This window comes from Ochotona princeps, chromosome 4 (genome assembly GCF_030435755.1).
Source record: "Ochotona princeps isolate mOchPri1 chromosome 4, mOchPri1.hap1, whole genome shotgun sequence".
Lineage (NCBI taxonomy): Eukaryota > Metazoa > Chordata > Mammalia > Lagomorpha > Ochotonidae > Ochotona > Ochotona princeps.
Genome location: NC_080835.1, coordinates 108,764,140 through 108,784,606, shown reverse-complemented (window position 1 = coordinate 108,784,606; position 20,467 = coordinate 108,764,140). Strand labels below are relative to the sequence as shown.

General features: G+C 45.3%; 1 protein-coding gene across 1 annotated transcript in view; it reads right to left on the bottom strand.

The window, feature by feature from the left end:
* The window catches only part of SNX19 (sorting nexin 19), a 38,256-nt gene that overhangs the window by 12,448 nt on the left and 5,341 nt on the right, over positions 1-20,467 (bottom strand). The window contains exons 3-8 of the mRNA XM_004593305.4: positions 19,814-19,914; positions 19,579-19,698; positions 17,637-17,767; positions 16,410-16,503; positions 15,779-15,959; positions 13,219-13,348 (exon numbers count right to left, since the gene is read on the bottom strand). Of these exons, the coding sequence (XP_004593362.4) occupies positions 13,219-13,348; positions 15,779-15,959; positions 16,410-16,503; positions 17,637-17,767; positions 19,579-19,698; positions 19,814-19,914 (757 nt within the window). The remainder of the gene's footprint in view (positions 1-13,218; positions 13,349-15,778; positions 15,960-16,409; positions 16,504-17,636; positions 17,768-19,578; positions 19,699-19,813; positions 19,915-20,467) is intronic.

Below are 20,467 nucleotides of genomic sequence, written 5' to 3'. Positions count from 1 at the left end.
TCTGGTTGAACTTCCGGTAACTTCCAAAGAATAAGATTCGAAGGTTCTGAAGGCAGAAGTCTGATTTGACTCATTTTGACATCACCTTGTGTGTTTGCTGTCAGTGGCGGTGTTCACACAATAAGCCATCAGATGTTGGATCAATTCTATTTCTAAACTTTCACAGATACCTTCTGCTGTTAAAAGTCTCAGTCCATTCACTATTGAACCATATAAAAATCTTCCTATTGACCTGTTTTCTGTTACGCTCTCTTCTGAATTTTGGTGTATCAGCTGTTTTCCACAATATTCAGTCTTTATTTGAATTTTCTTTAATTTTGCCCTCTTTGCTGGGTTGTTAAGCCTTCTGGCGAGTGTGTGCTCTCTCTGATTCCTGCACTGTGCTCTGTCTGTAGCCAGGAGCCCACCCCACTTGAGTTATCACATATCATGGCATGGAAAACTTAGTTTCTCTTGGTACCAGATATACAGTTAGCTCTCCATTCTATAATTTTCCTTTCCTCCCAAATATAGAAAGACCTTACAGAAAACAATGTGAAAATGTAACATGGAATTCAAATTTTCTATCAAAAAGTCTCACACTTAGTACAGATGCCTGCTTCTTCAGATGTCATGATTTACAAAAATAAGGAATCTATTGCCCTTATTAGCAATAAAAGATTTTGGAGTACAACTCAGATACATTAATTAATTCTCCTAGGCTAAGGGTACTACATCACCCTAATAAGCTTTTTTAACTCATCAGGTAGAAAGCCATGACTCACTCCTGACTTTTACTTTTCCCTGACCCTTACTCGATACCTCATAAACCTGTAAACAGTTACTGAATCGAGTTGGTCCTGCGCCTCGGTCTCCCAGGACTCCATGGCTCCTTTACCACTCCAGCAGCAATAACCTGAGCCGAGGTCCCTCAGTCCCTCTCATCTCCATCAGTACAGCTCCTTTGGATGTCTCCCCCTGGCTCCAAACATGCATCCTTAGATGAATCCTTCATAATACTATTTAAACGACTTTTCTAAAGTGCAAGTTTGATAACGTTACTGCTTACTTACATTTTGCAAACTGTTCCTACCATATAAGAGTCAGATCCCAAGCTCTTTCTGGGATGATTCTAACATGGTTCTGTGTGAGCTGGTTTCTGATAAACACGTCAGCTATCTTCAGTCACTCCTCCGCAAATCTGCCTCATCACTTCACATTCTTTGAAGATCCCATGCCTCCGAGTCCGCTGCCAATTCCTTTTATTCTTTAAATCCCATCTCTGATGTCATTTTCTCCATAAAACTTCATGATTGACTGATTGGTCCCTTTTCCAAATCACAAACATTTTCTATTTTTTTTGAAGCCTTTAATTTTTTAAAAATTTATTATTACTATTATTTTGATTTTCATGGCACAATTCCATAAGGTCTGGGATTCATGCCCCCTCCCAACTCCCACTCCCTGAATTTTCCCCCATATTATTACAATAGCATAGTCCTTCATAGGGAGTCCTAATTCCATCAGTCTGTTGCTTAAGTGTGCCCCAACATCGCTGCTACAGACAATGTCAGTCCAGCGTCCCATTGTTTAGATATGTCCAACAGTTTGATTTTACACTACAGCTATGTCTTTATAAATCTGCACTTCCAACTGGACAAAAAAAATTCTTATGGTAGGGATTTTTGGATTTTTTTCTTGTATTTTTTATCACTTAACTGATAGATGGGACAAGCAAGGCATGCAGGTTAAACTAAGCTTTACAGAAGGCTTACATAGGTCACAATCCATAAGTCAGGAAAAAAAAAAAGAGCTCTTAATTATTTATTCTTTGGATTCATGGCACATTCTTCAAATCCTGGGCAAACAGAAATCCTTCCCATCTAGCATTTCACACGTATTTATAGGTAGACACTCGGTAGGCTTACTTTCCTAATCATAAAAATAAATGGTGGGCCAATACAATGAGTATAAAGCATATATATATTTTCAGGAGTATGTTGAGTGTCAGTTGACCTAGAATGAGATGGACAACTCACACGTGGCCATGCATTCCTCCGGAAGGGAGGAGGGGTGGAAAGCAAGGGAGTGGATCAGCAATGCCTCATATTTGGCACACTGCAAATTCTAGAGGAGAGACAGCTGCCGGAAGCCTAAGGTTTCGTTGGTTTTCTTGGAAAACAGGCCCAAAGGCCAGAAGAAACTCAAAGTCAAACAAAAGCAAAGCGGGGTTAGGAAGACTGCGAGTCACACTTACATTTTGGGACGTGTGTCTGATGGATGGACCAGCCCAGATGGATTCCAACTCATTATGTGACATGAACAAAAACAGCAACAAGAAAAAAAAAAAAAAAGGAAAGGAATGGAATGGGTAAAATGTAATTAAAGAAAAGCCCAAAAGCAAAGATCAGGCTACTTTCCCAATGTGTGGCATGAAATGGAGACATCTCTGTGTTCTTGGTCTGTATAAAACAACTGCAGTTTGTTCCAGATTCGAGTGTCACGACACACGTACGGTTCCAAGTTGAAAATGTATTGCACAAATCTGGAGTGCCTCTGAAGACCTTCATGTCAACTCTGCCCTGCCCTGTATCACATGGCTATCAATGTACTAGTTCCTAAAAAAACTCAGGGTTGACAGGGTTTGAACCTAGATTGACTTTTTAAAAGCTGAGTGAAGTCTTTACGTGCTGGCCCCTTTCTTTACAAAATAAAGCTAACTCTTACCTCACCTTCTTCAAAAAGTCATCATCAAGATCAAATGAGAAAAACGAAAGCATTTTTGCAAATGATGTATGTTTATGCTTGTGACAAAGACAGTCTGGTTTAGAGTCTCTGGAACTTGTGCTTGGTTCAAGGAACGACTTGACAGTAGGAGTCTGAAGTCTGTACCTGTTTCCTTGTTGCAACACTTCGTCTCTTCTCAGCAGGCTCAGAGAAATAAGTTCTGGAATAATCAAGTACTTGGTACCAAGAGACTGGGAGAACTGGAAGATTCCACAGGGTTTTGTGGAGTATGAAAACGATATTTCAGAATCTTTCTGAAAACTAGACTTCCAGATACAAGACGACAAAACCTGTGCCGAGGCAGGATCTGAAATGTGCTCCTCTGTTTCTCGGCCCCGTGTGAACAGCAAGTCTGGCTTTTTCTCAGTCCCCAGGTAGCTAACCTGGCCTGGTTTTTCTCAGTACCCAGGGTGAAGGCAAGAGGGTCGCCCAGGGGGGAAGAGGAAGGTAATTAAAGTGGCCACCCATTCAGCAGAAAATTGAGTCAGGTGGAGAGGAAAGGGCAGGGACCCAGAGTGAAACCATTGAGTGGAGCACTAGGAAGTAAGGCAGGATACAAAGGAGCCAAGAAGGCAGTAATTTAGTGGTTGTCCTGACAACCAGAGCCACTATTGTTCCTGGTGACTTTACCTCACAGGGAGAGCTCTTCTAAGCAGAGAAGGGTGGGAAGGGGAGGCTGGAAGAGGCAGAGGGGATAATTAAGTGCTCTCTACTTAGAAGAGCCTGACCTCCCAACTTCTATCATACTGCAGAGAACCTGTTCAGAGTGCTCAGGCACGATGTGGGTAAGAATCATTCAGAACAGTCTTTAAACAGGCAGGCATGGCAGGGCTACAATTACACTATCACACTGGATGCAGAAGGCTGGGGAAGAGCCTGCAGAAGAACAAAGCAGAAACGCACATCAGGTTACTCAGTGTCAGCCACCTGCAACATTCCAACTTGCAAGTTTCTTACACAGATCCAGAGTGTCTCTGAAGACTTTCAGGTCAACCTTTTCCAGTCCCATATCGTGTTGTTCAGGCACTGCTACTGAGCTCCAGGAGAGCAGGCGTCCGGGACAGGGAAGCAGCAAGGGAGCAGAGTGGAGAAGCACAAATGATTGTAATGAGCAGGATTCTCTGTTACTGAAAGTGATTTGCTTTCCCGGTTTCCTGTCTACGAGGCAAGTGGAAGACAGTCCATCCTGGCAATAAGCACAGAACAGGGCAGGGGCGATTCTTGAATCTTGAACATAAGGGCAAGAACTGTGGTCATAAAACATGGGGGAATAATAAAGCTGCTAAAGAAAGCAAACAGAAACCACTGGAGAGAGGGGAGGAAGATGTTGCATGGAGCTGGTCTTGATGCTGTTTTTACACAGCGAGTCCTCCTTCCTGGAGGGGCCAGATTCTGAAGGAGGAGTGTCAGGGTTAGATGGCAACGCAGGCCGCACAACTCCTGCCTTCTCTCCCTGCTGCGGAACCAGACGCTGCTACTCCTCGCTAGGGCATGCGGCATAGCTTCTAAGCAGAGAAGTTCAAACTGACCACTTGGTGGTTGCTTCTCCAAAGACAAGTTATTAGGAAGCAGCCAGCTGCTCTCCAACCGCAGCTGAAAGCAGCAAGAAGCTCCCGTGTGACAGGCTGAGGAGATTCCTAACAAACGGGCAATCTGGCAACAGCAGTCTGCCTCGGCGAGGTCTACAATAGGTAGAATTTGGGGATCCTGAAAGGCAGAAGGCCAACTCATCTACAGACAGCACGGCCAGAATTCTTCCTTCTCAGATGTCTTGGTCGTATCACTAGACTCTCTGGTTCACTCTGTTCTGAACAAATCAGGTCCAGCAAAGAATTCTTACAGCATGGAATCCACTCAAAGGCAACTTCTGGCAGCACACATTGCTCAGAAAAGCAAGTGTATGCTGAAGCCACTGGAACATGGAGATGGATGATGAAAAAAATAAGTCTGTCTAAAAGTCACTGGCGCTTCGTAATAAGCAGATAAGTGGCTTCTGAATCATGCAGCAAGACAAACAAATGTCTTCTAAACCATCACTACTAAGGCAAAGACCTTCAATTGCAAAGTAAATAGGGTTCGCACTAAGTGAACAGAGATTGCTTAACTTGTAGCGCCACCTGGTGCCCATGGCTAGAATTCCTTTACTAATTTCCTACTGCAGCAAACAGCCTGCAGTTTGCCTTTCCTAATCTACCTAAAACAACAACAACACACACACACACACACACACACACACGCCCTTCAAAAAGAGTGAGGCTAAAAAAATACTCTAAATATGTTTAAAGATTATTTTTTACTTAGAAGTGGAAATATTGCACCACTTCCCATTTAAAAAAACGTTTCAATGCCTCGAATATAGTTTAGCGTAAGCCTGTCTAAATGACAGCCGCCTTATAAGATCTAACTCCAAACACACATCTTCTATAAATTCATGCCAAAATTGTCTTTCATTTCCCAAACCACGCCATAAGCCAGGCATGTTTTCCATTTGGACAGCAACTGAGCCACAGGCAGGTTAAGTGACACAGGGAGTAAGCCTCAAAGCAGAATTGGAATTAAAGCCTCTATTATTTCTTCCCACATGGAAGGGAGGAGGGCTAGCAGGCCTATGAGGAGATGGTCCTCCTGAGGGCCAGTGAGGGGGGCCAGGCTGACAGCAGGCTTTTTAAGACAGAAGGATGCTTTTGCAAGGGAAGACAGATGAACGGTCCAAATGCAAAATCTCTTTGCATAGGTTCAGCCATGGCTCTGAGACCTGGAATTTTCCAATTAAAGAGCAGCGGAAGCTCTGTGGGACGAAGACAAAGATTCAGCGGTCACCTATACTTTTCGTCTCCTAGCTTAATGGCGGAATCCAAGATTCTCCCTGGTTATAAGCAAAGATAAGCAAAGGGACAGATTCAAGTGTGGTGGCCAAGTGACCTGACACATGTGGTCATATGCCACAACTTCATCAAGTTCCTTCTAAGCATCACACTAGATACTTCAGATACAATCTTGAGTCATACTTCGCCCCTGGACTCAGCATACGCAAATGCAGTCTAAAGCTGTTATCTGAATGCCAAGCTCTGGTTCCATTTGTAGTTACAGATGGGCAAGGGAACCGGTCGCTTGACGAGAAGAAAGCTCTGAGGCTAAAATACCTCATGGTACTCCTTGGGTTTTCCTAAGCTTTCACAATAATCAGTTCTATATGGGAATTCAGGAAAATGAATCCTACATAGAGGCACACACGCGCACACAGTGCACAGGCGTAGGGCAGTTAGCTATGTACCTGTAACCGCCTCCCAGACATGTTCAAGTCTCGGACAGAAAAAGCATGATGTCTTCATCGTAAGATGGGTGTAGAACAGGTGACACTCAAGAAATCTGACAGCCAGATCATGCGTATGATATGAAAAACTGCTGGGGCTATCCTGGCTCTCTCCACAAAAGTCAAACACGTTCCGGGGCGCAGTCTAATGGAGGAGGCAGGGGCAAGCAGTGCCCTCTTCCCCAAGGACAGACACACAACTGAGTAAAGGCGTCACGATCGAATGTGAACATCACAAACGAGCTCACAAACGAGCCAGTCCCTTCCCCAGTCCATCACTGCACAGGGAAATCCGAAGGCTTACAACCAACTTTCTGTCTTGGACTCTTGAGACAGTGTGAATTTTTCTATAGAATCACTTCATAGGAAGAGATCAGATCTATGACAGAACAAGACGTGAGAGGTGAGCCGAAAGAGAAGTCAGAGAGAAAAGGAAAAATTGCAATCTGTGTTTCTTGGTGAATTCTGAATTTTAGCTCTGATAATGTTGTGAATGTGACAGAATATTGGATAGGGAACCCTACAGGAGACCTCAGCTTAGAATAAAATCACAGTATGTAGCTGGAAAACGATGTGCACGCACATTTCAGACGCATGCCTTCCTGAGACCAGGAGGAGAGCAAGGCAGCAGAGATGGGAAGGAAGCGCAGGGATTTCCCAGCAGGGCCGGTTCCAGCGGTCCCTGCTCGGGCAGACAGCTTGCACAGAGGGGAGGTGTCGCAGAGTGCTAGAGGGCATACGGGCCTCGAGGTTACGTAACTCAGGTATAATCTTTGGTGTGGCTCTTACTCCTTCTATGATTCTGGGAAGTTTACGTAATCTGAATATATTTTTCCTGGCTTGTAAAATGTGCAAATATGACGTCTAGCTCACAGAACGGCACATTCGCACAGCAAGTGCGTCACTGCTTACCTAGTGCAGTTAGTACGCAACAAACATCAGTCCCTTTCCTGCAATTACTTGTCTCCAAAAGGTGGCAGGGCTAGAGATTCCTTGAGAAATCAGCAATGCCACAATGACCCATTGTCCCCTCGTGACTTAGACATAAAGACCCCTGAAGGGATGTTTCACTTGGAGAACACCCTGTCGGGGTTCATGGCCAGCCGTTCTCAACCATCCTCAGTGGAGGTGGGCACCCACCACCCATGGCATAACACCCTTCACTGGCAACAGATTTTGCCAGAGCTTTCTCCTGGTATTTCCTTGGAGTCAGTCTGTAGCATGACATCTTTTCTTAAAACAAAACTCCATGGCTTAGCCTAAGTTCCAGGCTTGCCATTTAATTTTCTCCCAGATCCACTGCTTGTTGGATTCTGCGACCCTGTCCATTCTTTTTGCTTCTTCCTCTCTGTATACTTCCAGACTTGATATTTACTTTTTACTCTCCCCTGCCTACAGATCACAGAACATTCTCTTTACTTGCCCACCCCTCTGGGTAAGCTGATTCTGTTCCCACATGCCCCCAGTGTATTCAGGCTCGCTCGTTCACTCTCGCTGTCACTCGCTCTCTAACTAAGAAATCCTGACGCAGATGCCAGGAATGTCTGCTGCCCTTTTGACACACAGTCTGATGCCATCTTCAGGGCCACAGGGAGGGCAGAGCCACGGACGTGGCATCTGCATACTCTACGCTGGCTTGGCTCCTATTTTTATCATGGCAATGCTCTGGGCATCCAGGCAGGGAGCCGGGCCAGCTTCTTCCCATTCCTTCACTTTACATCAGGACTCCAAAATAATCTCACCCCTTACCTTGGCTGGATCTTCCTGCCCCAAACCTTCTACCATCAATGGGCAAAGTACATCTTTCCTTTTTCCCTCCAAACCCAGTTTAGCTCTGAATACTTGTTGGAGTCCCTCAACTCGAGTCCCGATGCACGCACGGATATTGTTTTCAGAAGTGAGCAGAGTTTACACAAGCTTAAACTGCTCCCCTTGTGTCCCTTCCCGAATAAGGAGCGCTCCTTGTTACATAATTGGATGTTCCCAGCACAGAAACTGACACAGGAGGGCAGGCGCGCATGCGTGCGAAGCTTCTCTTTGACTTAACAATGCCTTTTTTGGGAATCTAACTTTTCTTCAGCTCCCCTCCCCTACTCTCTCCTCACCAACATCAAGAGAGATTTATAAGCCTGGCTCAGATCAGAACTCTTCCAATGTTGGCTTAGAAGGAGGGGTCATGAGGTTGAATTTACTCTGGTGTTCATCCCCCACCCACCCCACTTTTGCAGGCCAGAGAGAGTGCGCTTTGAGTCTGGCTTAAGTCCCTGGACTCCAAGGCAGTTACGTATATACGTCTTTTAAGGAAACAAGGAAAAGCACACAAAACTGGAAACAGAAAACTTAAACTCATCTGCCTAGACGTAGTACTTTTGGAGTTCAGAAAGTAAGGACAACTAAAGGAGGCAATGCATCTAGCTTCAGATGGCTGTGCTATCCCTGATGCCCAACCCAAATGCATCAAGACAAACAGAGGATAGGCAACTGCCACCCATGGAACCAATACCAACTATTACCAACTATCCTGCACTTTAAACTCACAACTAAAAAGAGGAGTTCCCAAGTACCGTGCCAAAGGATACAAACTCAGCTACCTGTGGTTTCAGAACAAACGTGTGGCCTCTGGGACAACAGTCGGGGGGCCTGGGAGCACTGGGGTCTCCTACAACATCTTTTATGAGGAAGGGGCAGGTGGTCAGTGGGTTGTTCAGATTCCAGGCAGATGCCAAGTTTCTAGCTTACTTGCTCACTTGAGCAACTGAAGACAAAGAGTGAAGTTTTGGGACCCTTCATTGGCATGGGCGACCCAGAAGACGCCTCTGGCTCTGGATTGGCTCAGCTCTGGCCACTGCAGCCACTTGGGGGGAGTGAACCAGTGGACAGAAAATCTTCCGTTTCTTCTTCTCTCCATAAATCTAATCTGCCTTTTCAATAAAAGTAAATAAATCAATCAATAAAAATAGAAGCAGCAAGTTGTCTGAGGACAGTATCATGAGCTGATCTGAGGAATTAGCAATGTCCTTCATCAGCACACTGAGAAGGAGAGTCCGGATCTGCACACTGAATCACCACTCCCTCTCTGGAGTGCATACTTCTCTGAGCCAAACGTGAAGTGATCCTTTTCCCAAGCCTTCCGAGCTAGAGCACAAGGGTCTCGTTCTAAAAGTGAGAGGGTCATTCATTACAGCGGAACACTGGGAAAATCTGTGCTCAAAACCTGCTTGAGGTGTTTATTAGCTGTGTGATTTTGATGTAAATAAGATAAAATCTGCATAAGCCTTAGTTTCCTAATCTTTAGAATGGGGGGAGGGGGCTGGTGGGTCACCACACCTTCCGAACAGAGCTCTAAACACTTAGCAAGCATTTGCTGCTGGAATACCCTGAAACTCGTGGGATTAGTGATGGCTGCACTCAATCGTGAAGTGAGTCCTGGCTTTTGGTTCTCGCGGGCACTTGCTGGTGCGAGGCCATGGGCCACAAGCAACAAGATTCTTGTGATGTCTGGAAGGGACACTGGTTCTTTGTTCAGATATATAACTTCCTGCTTCCTATTTTAAAAAGATCTGAAGAGCACTGAAATTAGGACAAAATACTTGAGAAGAGGGCCAAGAATATCATGAAAAAGAAAAGAATAATGACTTGTAGAGAAAGAGCAAAAGCTTTAGAAAGGGAAGGATTACAGTAAGTCACTTAATTCTGATCTGTTGACGCTTAGTGCAAGGCAACTGCCAAACAGTGTGGTCCTGAGTTCACTGCAGCTAAGTCTGAACAGATAGAACTAAGTTTGGTTAGATAAAGTTTTTGACAGGAAGGGATATAACTGGATAAGGGCAAAAATATCATCACCCAGAAATGTCTGGGCTGAAGAAGCATACTGAGTTCTGGGTTTTGCAGAAGTAACTAGGTAGAACACTTCGTACTTGTGCAACATCCACACTAGAGTCATTCAAATTCACCACATAATTCTATTTTTCCCCATGTTTCAAAATAATGAAGCTTCTCCATTAAAAAAAAATGAAAAGAGGGAAAGGAAACCACCTTTTTTTCCATCCTTATCCCTTGACAGTGCTTCACTAAAAATCACACCACCAAACTAGTTAAGAGACAGCTGACTGATGCACGGGAACTGAGCAACACTCCGAGGGAGCTAACAGGAAGTGATGTCACCAGGCATGGCATGTCAGAGCCTATCCCCTGAGCCCTACAAAGAACCCTATCATCTCCACTGCGCTTGGGAGCATGCTTCCTTCCTACAAGGACTTCAGTTTCTTGCTTTAGACGTGCAAGGCCCTTAGCTAAATAAAACGCTGCTTCCACAGGGATCTTCCTCTCCAAAGCACAGTGATCTCCTTATCATGGCTGGCCCACGCCCTGGAATATTCTGAGACAGCTAAATTCTTCTGATCTTTAATATGCAAGTCTAATCTCCTTGGAACTGTCCAGGATCATGTATACATTGCTACTGAACAACGTCTTGCATTTTGAAGCTAGTGCCTCAGGTAAGTGATCTCGGGGGGATGAGGCTCATCAAGGATCTGAGATGTTAATAGTTTTCATCTGTTTAAAGTATTTATTACTTCATGTGTTTGAGAGGCAGACGGACAGACACAGATCTTGCACCGCTGGTTCACTCTCTAAGTAGCCATTTGTCTACATCTCCGCCTTGCAAAAGACATCAATCTCAGGAAGAATAAAAAGAACTGAGAGACGACACACAATTTCTCACAATACTACTGACACTTTTGCTAGTTTAAGTCATTACTGCTTTCTTATTTGGGGAAAGATAATCCTCTGTAGCACTGGATGGGGTGTCAGGGAGAGGCTGCCTTTGGCCTTTCGGCGTCAGGAGGCATCCTGACTCCATTCCAGTTCTGATAACCTCTGGATACCACTAAATATCTAGTAAGGGACAAAAGGGCCCTTCAGAGGAGAACCACTAGTTTAGGGAAAGATGATTTGTACAATAGGCCATGGTAGCACTAACATCGAGACTTTCAAGGTAAACTTCATTCCAGAGGAAAGCAGGAGAGGATGCCAGCCAAGGCGTCACAGAACATTTACAGGGGTGGGAAACCATCCGGCCTAACACACAAGAGGTTAGTCACAGGCTGTCACAGGAGAGACCTGGAGATTGAGAAAAAAAATGACAAAGGCCTGGAGGTCAAAGGTCACAGCTAACTCAGGCCAGGAAAGGGAGTGTACAGGGGAGGATGGAGATGGGTCGGCAAAAGATCACGCCAACGACAAACAGGGGCAGGATTCTAATATAAAGAAGTAAATTTATATTTTGCAAGCAAAACTGCCTGGCTCCTCGGCGCACTAAACTGCCCCAATAGGAATCGCTTTGGTTGGATCTGATCCACTCAGGCTCTCTAAGCTGACTTGTAAAGCACCTCTTGGAACTACTGGAATCTGAGATACATATTGCGAAAATCACTTTTGCATGTCAGGGTACCTGAAGGATTTTAGCTGCAGAATGTATGCTCAGCCATGCTTTTCAGAAAAAGCACTCTAGTTGCAGAGCTGAGTATGGAGTAGCGACGGGGGAAACATTGCCTGGTCAACAGTCAGCATTCTGTGTCTGGGTTTCACTTGGAGAACAGTCTTAAGGCTACAATATGTAGGAAAAAAGCACACTTGTTTTGGAGCTATGCATATTAAGCTTAGAACTCCAGGTGTGTCCCTAACTGTGCTCCTGGCCATGCTGAGCTCTGTGTTCTTACGGCATAAAATGGGCTCCTTACTCCACTTTGTTGCTGTATGAAAATATATGTGGACAGGCCTCCCTGGCTGGCACAGACAAGCACCCAGCAGATACAAATGCACAACCTCTTTTTCTACTTATTCTCTTTATGACTCAAGTCTATTTTCTTCCTTGATCCTACGTAATGTTGAATATGGGAGTGGAGATATAAATGCTTGCTGTTCATGGATTTTCTGCTTGTTGTAGAACAGATAATGAATTTCTAAAAAGAAGGTAGTCTTTGCGTGACATGCTGGCATAATCCACATGCTAACAGGGTCACATCCTGCTTCTTACTTGAGAATCTTCCAGAATGCCTTATAAAAGAGAAATCATACCAAGAGCCCATCTGTCTAGCTCATGAATGTCTTTGGCCTTCTGTGCCTAAACAAAACTTGCTTGAGTTTCATGATTAAGAATTCAGTGGCTGGGCCCGGTGGCGTGGCCTAGCAGCTAAAGTCCTCGCCTTGAAAGCCCCGGGATCCCATACGAGCGCCGGTTCTAATCCCGGCAGCTCCACTTCCCATCCAGCTCCCTGCTTGTGGCCTGGGAAAGCAGTTGAGGACGGCCCAATGCACTGGGACCCTGCACCCGCGTGGGAGACCCGGAAGAGGTTCCAGGTTCCCGGCTTCAGATCGGCACGCATCGGCCCGTTGCGGCTCACTTGGGGAGTGAATCATTGGACGGAAGATCTTCCTCTCTGTCTCTCCTCCTCTGTGTATATCTGGCTGTAATAAAATGAATAAATCTTAAAAAAAAAAAAAAGAATTCAGTGGCTAAAACTCCATCTGTGCATGGATCTTTCAGGAGTTCAAGCCATACTGGAATCACCAAGCTTGGGTTATAAAACCAAGTTGCAAATCCATGTCTCCCTCTATTCTTTACCGTCCAGAAAGTTCTTCTACAGCTGTGATTAGTTATGCTCTCTTAGGAGAAAGTCCTTCTATAGCTGTGACTAGATATGCTCTCTTAAGAGAAAGCAGTATTTTAAGAACACCGTTCTGTTTTCTCCTTGTTTTTCCAAGAGTTTATCGTCACAGTGACTACCTGCGGCCAGTTAAAGGGGATGTCTGTACTAACCAGGTGGGAGGTATAGGGCTTGGGGACCTAACTGGATGGAGAATTGATCCACAGCAGAAAGAGTGCAACTGAAATAGTTAGTATCACAGGCAGTGTATGATTTATCTCAGTGTGTTATGACAAAATTCCTGCAGAATATTCGAACATTAGAGAAGGTGACTAAGAGAAGCTGATACGCAGTCTTCAACCTGTATCCCTTCTTTTCTTACGCCTACAGTTGCCTGACGCTATAATGAGCCTTTCTTGTGTAGAATTCAGTTTTACATCAACTTCTCTTCCGCTTGATGATTTCTTGTAAAGGAGAACCTGGCAATCTTACCTCTGAACTAGTGTCCCAAAGATAAGACGAAGACATTTCTGCATATTTTCGGTACACAGCCATTTCCACTGTTCCATTAACAGCAACTGGACCAGATCCAGGGCTGTGTCAGCTAACTCTGTCTCTGCTCCTGCCGGACAAAAAGATGGAAAAGTCACTCGTTAGAAAATCAAATTTATGGAGCATCTTTCACTGCACTTGGGTGGTACCTTTTAAATCATTCATTCTGAACTCTAATCAAAAGTTGATTCTTCGTATGCAGAAAGGCTTTGTATTTCTTCATAGTCTGCTATGTAGGTTTCTGGTAGTCTGTCATTCAGTAGGGGGTTTTATCTTTGTAAAAGATTTGAGATTCAATTATTTTGTCTACCCAGCCTCTGTTGCTTCCACATTACTCTAGGATATTGAGTTCATTCTGCTCCAAGTAGCAGCTGAAAGACAGAGTGGCTGCGAAGGGCCTGGGAATCATGGAAATGGCCATGGGCTGACGTGGGGAAAGGCCTGGGAATCATGGAAATGGCCATGGGCTGACGTGGGGAAAGGCCTGGGAATCATGGAAATGGCCGTGGGCTGACGTGGGGAAAGGCCTGGGAATCATGGAAATGGCCATGGGCTGATGTGGGGAAAGGCCTGGGAATCATGGAAATGGCCATGGGCTGACGTGGGGAAAGGCCTGGGAATCGGCCTTTCTTATTACCCTGCAGCATCTTGCTCTGACAGAGAGCTAACCTCGGGAGTGCAGAGGCTTCAGTCTGACGCGAAGGACCTGTAGCTTTAGGGAGAGTGCCAGGCCTCTCTGGTAAATGCCCTGACAGTCTTTCCCTGTTTCGAAGACTGGAAGGACCAATGAGCTTAAACCCTCATTCAGCGGACATTTACTGGATCTACGTCATTTCTGGAGGGAAGCATCTGTCCTCTCAATGTCCTTTGAGGGGTCCCAGGTTGCTTCCGATTTGCCTTCCCAGGAAACTATTTCAGAATGAATAGGACTTCTCTGGTGTTACTGCTGTGATTAATACTATCATCAATCATCAACGCTAACTTTGCTAGTCTAGAACCAAAAACATATTCTCAGCCAGTTCTCTTTCTTTGCGGGTTGTCCAGGACACGGTTTACCTGAGATGTGGCCAGCTGCGGTGAGGGTTTCCTCACACCCCTGCCTCATGCACACTTCGTTTTTCTGTCCTGTGCTGTAAGGCAGCATGTGATCTGAGGTGCTGCTTTACTTCCAGCCATTGCTCAAAGCAGAGTTCATCTTTCTCCAATTTATTTATTTATTTATTGTTTCTGGTTTAGTGTTTGCCTAGAACTGCCACCCTGTGGTAACAATTAGTCATTGCAATGGAAAATAAAAACCAGTAAAACTAAGTTCTACTGAAGAGAATGGTCAAGTTTCTATCAAGCGAGCTTTGTGAGTCTCTCAGGGATATCAGGGCTTGGATACAAACCATCATTTAGGAGATACGCTATTTAAATTTACAGGCTTGATTCTGTTTAGAATGATTTACTTGGCCCTTTTTATTTCCAATTCATTAAAATTCTCTGACGCCTTTGCTGTCACACAGCTTCATTTACTATCGCAGCGAGAAATGTGGGAAGGTTTGGGGGGGCAAAACATGTTTCACAGCTAAACTGAGGTAGACAGCGCAGAGGTCAGATGACACACTTATCTTCACTTAAGAGAAAATGGTGAAACGGGGTTTTTCTTCACCCTTCTGAGTCCAGGGGTTGTGAGCTTTTCATTCTCAGAGGTCTTTTTTTGAAGGAATGGATAGTTTGGTTCAGCAAATGTACTAATTAACAGCAAGGGCTCTGCACTTCTCTGCAGGAAGCAAACCTGACCTGCCTCAAGTGCTTATGCAGGAGGAACTGAGCTCTCACACCTTTCTCCACGACTCCACCGTAACAGTTAGGTGGCTTCATGTCAGGGCAGGACACAAGGCAGGAGGAACAGGACAAAGATGTGAATTTCATTTTGGACACATTGTATTTTAGTTGCCGTATGGTCTACTCCAATGTGGACATACACAACGAAGTATGTATTCAACACTGGCACATGTGTTACAGTGGAAGCTACAAGTACAGATGGCATCACCCAGGGAGTGTGTGCACAACTGGAGGACAGAGTCAAAACTAAGGGTCAGGAAGGCTGAAAAGGGAGCCGACAAGATGGACCAAGAAGTTGACACAACAGAGGCAGAAAGAAAATCGGCAGAGTGGTGTTACACACTCAGGAGATCAGGAGATGGGATCTCTGCTTGAAGGTGATATTGCGGCACAGACAAAACCTGGACATACGTGGTATAAGTATGATATCTTTTGCTTTGTTAGAACTCCTCATGTGTGTGTCCAGCTCCACTGAGTGACGGGGCCCTGAGCACCACCCATATTCATCTTTGTACTCAGCACTCAGCAAAGCATCTCGACACAGAGGTTCAACATGCAGCTCACTTTTACCAAGCGCAACAGCAATCAAAGGCAGCAAAATCCAACCACCGGTAGTCCTAAGTGGACTGAAACCTGGCTCTTTTTCTAGGGGAGCAGAGAGGTTGACACCTACCTGGATTCCTGGCACTAAGACCTTGGGCTGGCACAGCTGCACCTGACGAGCCACTATCCACAAGGCCTTTGGGGGTTCCTCTAGGACCTTTATCTAGGGCTTCTGGTGGCTGCATTTCCAGTAACTTTGTCTGTTGTTCAATAAAGGATTCCATTCTAGACATGGACAGGGTCTCAGACTCCTAGAGAAACAGCCAGTGGGACATCACAGAGACAGCAAACAGTAAACAAATGCGGCACTCTTGCCACCCTACCTCTCCCCTTCAACACTACCATACACACAGACCCTAGTGATTTTGTGATCATCTTAGGCAAGTTTATGTATTTTTTAAACTAAGCTGCAAGCAGAACAAGCCTTTTCTAATGTTTATCACTTCTATACACATTTTTGGATCATCTATAAACTCACTACCCCAGAGAAATCCACTTGCCAACTCATAACTGTTAAGAATTCCAAACTATTTGAGATAATACTTCCAGCATAAAAATTTGAGACACAGATGTTACTTCAGCCCATTAGCAGAACACCAAGTCCTTCTTTGACTTTACAGAAAGCTTCCTCTGCTGTAGCTGGAGGACAATCCAACATCCCAGACCCTGACTGCTGCCGCTCTCTGGGGTTTGCTTCTCACGTTTCCTTTGCGTAGACAGTAGAGGATCCTGTCGTGTGCCTCGGTTACACTCAGTGCTGGAGCAATTTTACTGGATGAGCATCTCAGTCTGGACCTGGCACAGGAACAGAGTAGAAACAGGTGACGATTCATGGTCTTGATTCCTAGACAAAGGGCCGGCAAGCACAGTGACGCACCAGGAGCACAGCACTCCTGTTTGTTCTTGAGCAGTTCTTGGGGTCAGAGCTGTCAGCTAAGTCCTGGTCCTGAAATGTCCCAAACCTGTACTCTGCCAATGCCTAAGCCAGACTATGTCCACCGTCTGTGTGGGACAGGGCTTTTGTTCAAACAGGGACCAATTTGTTATGATTCTAGCTCCACAAGCTAAGAGAATGTTTGGTGTGACCCACTCATTCATTACAAATTCACAAGATGCTACAGGTTACTGGCTTGGACCAAGGGTTTTGTTGTTGGTGTTACCCTTTCTGGACATTCATTTATTCCCTTTGCTTTTAAAATAAAAACAGAGGAAGCATTGCAAGCGATAATTCGACATTCCAGGAATATAGGAGTGATACACACAGGCTCCATGAATCTGCTTGACCAAGGCCAAGTCATTGAGTCTGTTATTGCTGGCCCACGAAACGCGAGCACAGAGACACAGCAGGCAATCAGGCCATCTCCCTCCTTCGTAAGATGAAATTTCCAGTCAGGGTAGGTGTTCCTGCCTTCTACATGTGGGCTTGACAAATTGCCAAGAACCAGCTGGGACCCCCGAGCAGGAGAGCGCAGAAGCAGTCAGCCAGAGACTAAAATAGACCCGGTAAGTTTCCAACTACTCCTGCCCAGATTAGTGCTAAAGAATGCAATTTTCCAAGGCAAAATTTCCAGAAACGATCACAAAAACAAGTAGGCTATGCACCCCAATTTTCACTATCAGTAGGGAAGAAATATCTCGATTTCTCAGGTGAATATTCATAGTCTAGGGTTTTTCTTCTAGTCAAACATTCCAGGTCAGTTGAGGTCTGTGGTTTCCAAGCAAAGAACAAACCCTTCAGCCGAGTTCCTGGAGCCCTAGGCTCCTCTGGGTGGAGCCCTGAGTGGAGCCTGGGTCTGGCTTTGTCTAAATCCTGGTATGGATACCTGACCTTTGCCCTTCTAGGCTAGATAATGGGGTGGTCTTTGGCTGAGGGCTGGGGATCAACCTGCGAAGCGAGGAAGGGTCCCTGGGGCTGAAGGGCTTCTCACTTGCTAGCCTTCTTGCCTTCTCCCTGGGGCTTGTTGTCGGTCTCAGCCTCACTCAGCTCCTCCGTGGGGCTCTGGGGTTCAGAGCGAGGAAAGGCTGTCTTCAACGTGTCCACAATGGCGCTCATCACCATCTGCAGGGGTCAGGGGTGCAAGGTCAGCATGGCCATTCAGACAGACTTCCAAACACCACACAGCTGCCTCACACTGCTTGATACAACACGGTGAGTCAAGAAATGAAAGCCATATCCATCCCTCTAGAACAGCCATGTTCATCAGCAGAGTTAGCTGCCAGCTAACAGCTAACCTGTTTCGGATGTATCACTGAAACAGGTCCTCCTACTCACAGAGGGAGACAGTACCACTGGAAAGGCAGCAAAACGGACGGGCACAACCCGCAGGTTCTGCAGGCCGGTTTGTCTTGTTTGTCTTGTTATAAAAAAGTGATTTCCAGTTTCTAAAGTGATAATTCTCTCATCAAGACATGCATTTGGTAGAAGTAAAGAGGTAGCAGTACAAGCAGACAAGGAAGAGAGAAAATGATGACTAAACATTCAAAAAGAAGACATGGCCTAAAGGCATACGGTCCACAGCACATCCAAACAAAACCAGTCAGGTCAAAAGCAAGCATCGAAATTCACATACACTTTTCTACTTACAAAAATCAAGTAAAATCATCTTCACTGGAAATTAAGTTGATCTCTCTCAGACTGACAAAAATGATATACAGATATTTGCTACAAAATGAAAATGTTCCAAAAACAGTAATAAAATATCAAACAACTAGAGCAGGTGCAGCGGCTCATTAGGCTAATCCTCTCCTTTCAAGCCTGGGATCCTATATGTGCGCTGGGTTATGTCCTGGCTGCTTCATTTCCCATCCAGCTTCCTGTTTGTGGCCTGGGTGAGCAGCAGAGGTTGGTCTGAAGCCTTGGGACCCTGCACCCACATGGGAGACCTGGAAGAGCTCCTGGCTCCTGGCTTCAGACTGGCTCAGTTCCAGTCACTGTGGCTACTTTGGGAGCGAATCAGCAGATGGAAGACCTTTCTTTCTGTCTCTCCTTCTCTCTGTAAATTTGTCTTTCCAATAAAATTAAATAAATCTTTAAAAACCTATCGAAGAAATGAAAGAAACCATTCATTTTTTTCCTTTGGTGCTTCTTGCAAACTGATCCTCCTGGGTCAGGGCAGAACCTTGCCTTCTGTGACACATTCCTGTAAAATTGTACAAGCAGCACAGCTGGCAGATATGGCAAAAGTCGACGACAAGACTACAGTGAAAACTAGAGAAAAACAAACCCGGAAAAACACAGTATGGCACCAATGGAGATAATGTGGCTTCGAAATCGCGACTTGCTCTCCAGGCTCAGAGCTGTAGCCTAATGAGGCTGGCAGCTCCAAACAGGCAACTGGTGAGCAGCTGCTGACGAAACCAACAAGTGGACAGATCTCTGTGCAAACCGGGGGATTCTGCTTAGTGAGCCCTTTTCTAGTTTCTGCTACCGTTCCACATAGCAGCAGACCCTCTCAAGCCTACCACATGAAACTCCCTTTTACTGCGTTCCCTCGAGTCTACCAAAAAGCGGACCCACCAATCACGGAAGCCCTGGGCTTCAGTCCTGCAGGTGCCAGTGACACCAGCTGGCTATGACAGTCGACAGGCTCCAATGTGTGATGCAGACATCCACAGGTGCTGAGACAGCCCTCTGAAGAAGGGATCACTCTGTCCACACCCTGCTCCCTAGCAGAGGATCACTAAGCCCATCTAGTGTCCTCTATTAGGGCTCTTTCCTGGAAATGACCTGTCCTTCCAGAAGAGATCATCCAATCTCAGCCTCTCCATGGAGTTACATATCTACCTTATAAGAGTAACACAACACTCTGTGTGTTGCCTGCCCCCCAAGCCCCGCCTTCCTTGTCTGCCCAGCAGTGGCTCTGCGGATACCTTGTCTATCCTAGAGACCATGAACGGCTTCTTGACAAAGGCAATTCGAGCGTCTGTGTTCAGAGCAAGGAACTCCTGTACCTCCTCACTGTTGGCAATCTCAGGGATGGCACAGAGTTGCTGCAAAAGAACAGAGCAGGATTTCAAAGAGAAACCACGGTCCCCAAGTCTTCCTCCCTTGACTTGGATGTCTCAAGGTTGAATGAGAGCAAAGCCAAAAGAGAAGGACACTGACCTTCAGGAAGGATTCCAGGAGGCTCTTCCGGGCTTCTACTTTGTCACTATCCATATTGCCAAACGGGAGATCAGGAAACAGCTTTTTAGGGCCCTTCACATCTTCCAAACAACAACAGCACAAAGTTTATTTAACACAACTACCCAAAGCAAAACATACCAAGGATATTCTAAAAAAAAAAAAGCCTACTGGAGATTAAAAAAAAGCAGGCATCTTAACTACACTCTGCAGATGGCACGCACAGGCTGCTCTCATAGCTAACACCGAGAGGCCGTGCTCTGCATGACTGAGACTTCTGACACCCAAAGGTTCAATTCTGCCTCCAGTTTCTACCATAATAATGACTTCAGGTTAAGTTGCATGATCTTGCTGGGAACTTGTTTCCTTTCTGAGAAACAGAGATAGTAACAACAACTATCTCAGAGATTTTTATGAGGACCAAACATATAAACTGGGTAAATACTTCCAAGCTTGCCTTAGTATTAGTTATTCTTATAAAGAAATAAAAACATGTAATTTACATCTCACTTTTTAAAATGCTTATTTGGGCAATCACATTTTAAGAAATGAAAGTAGTTGATCACTACAGTTTCTTGTTTCCCCTGTGCCTTGAATGCATCAAACAGGGTATTTAAACAGCCCGACTGTTAAAGG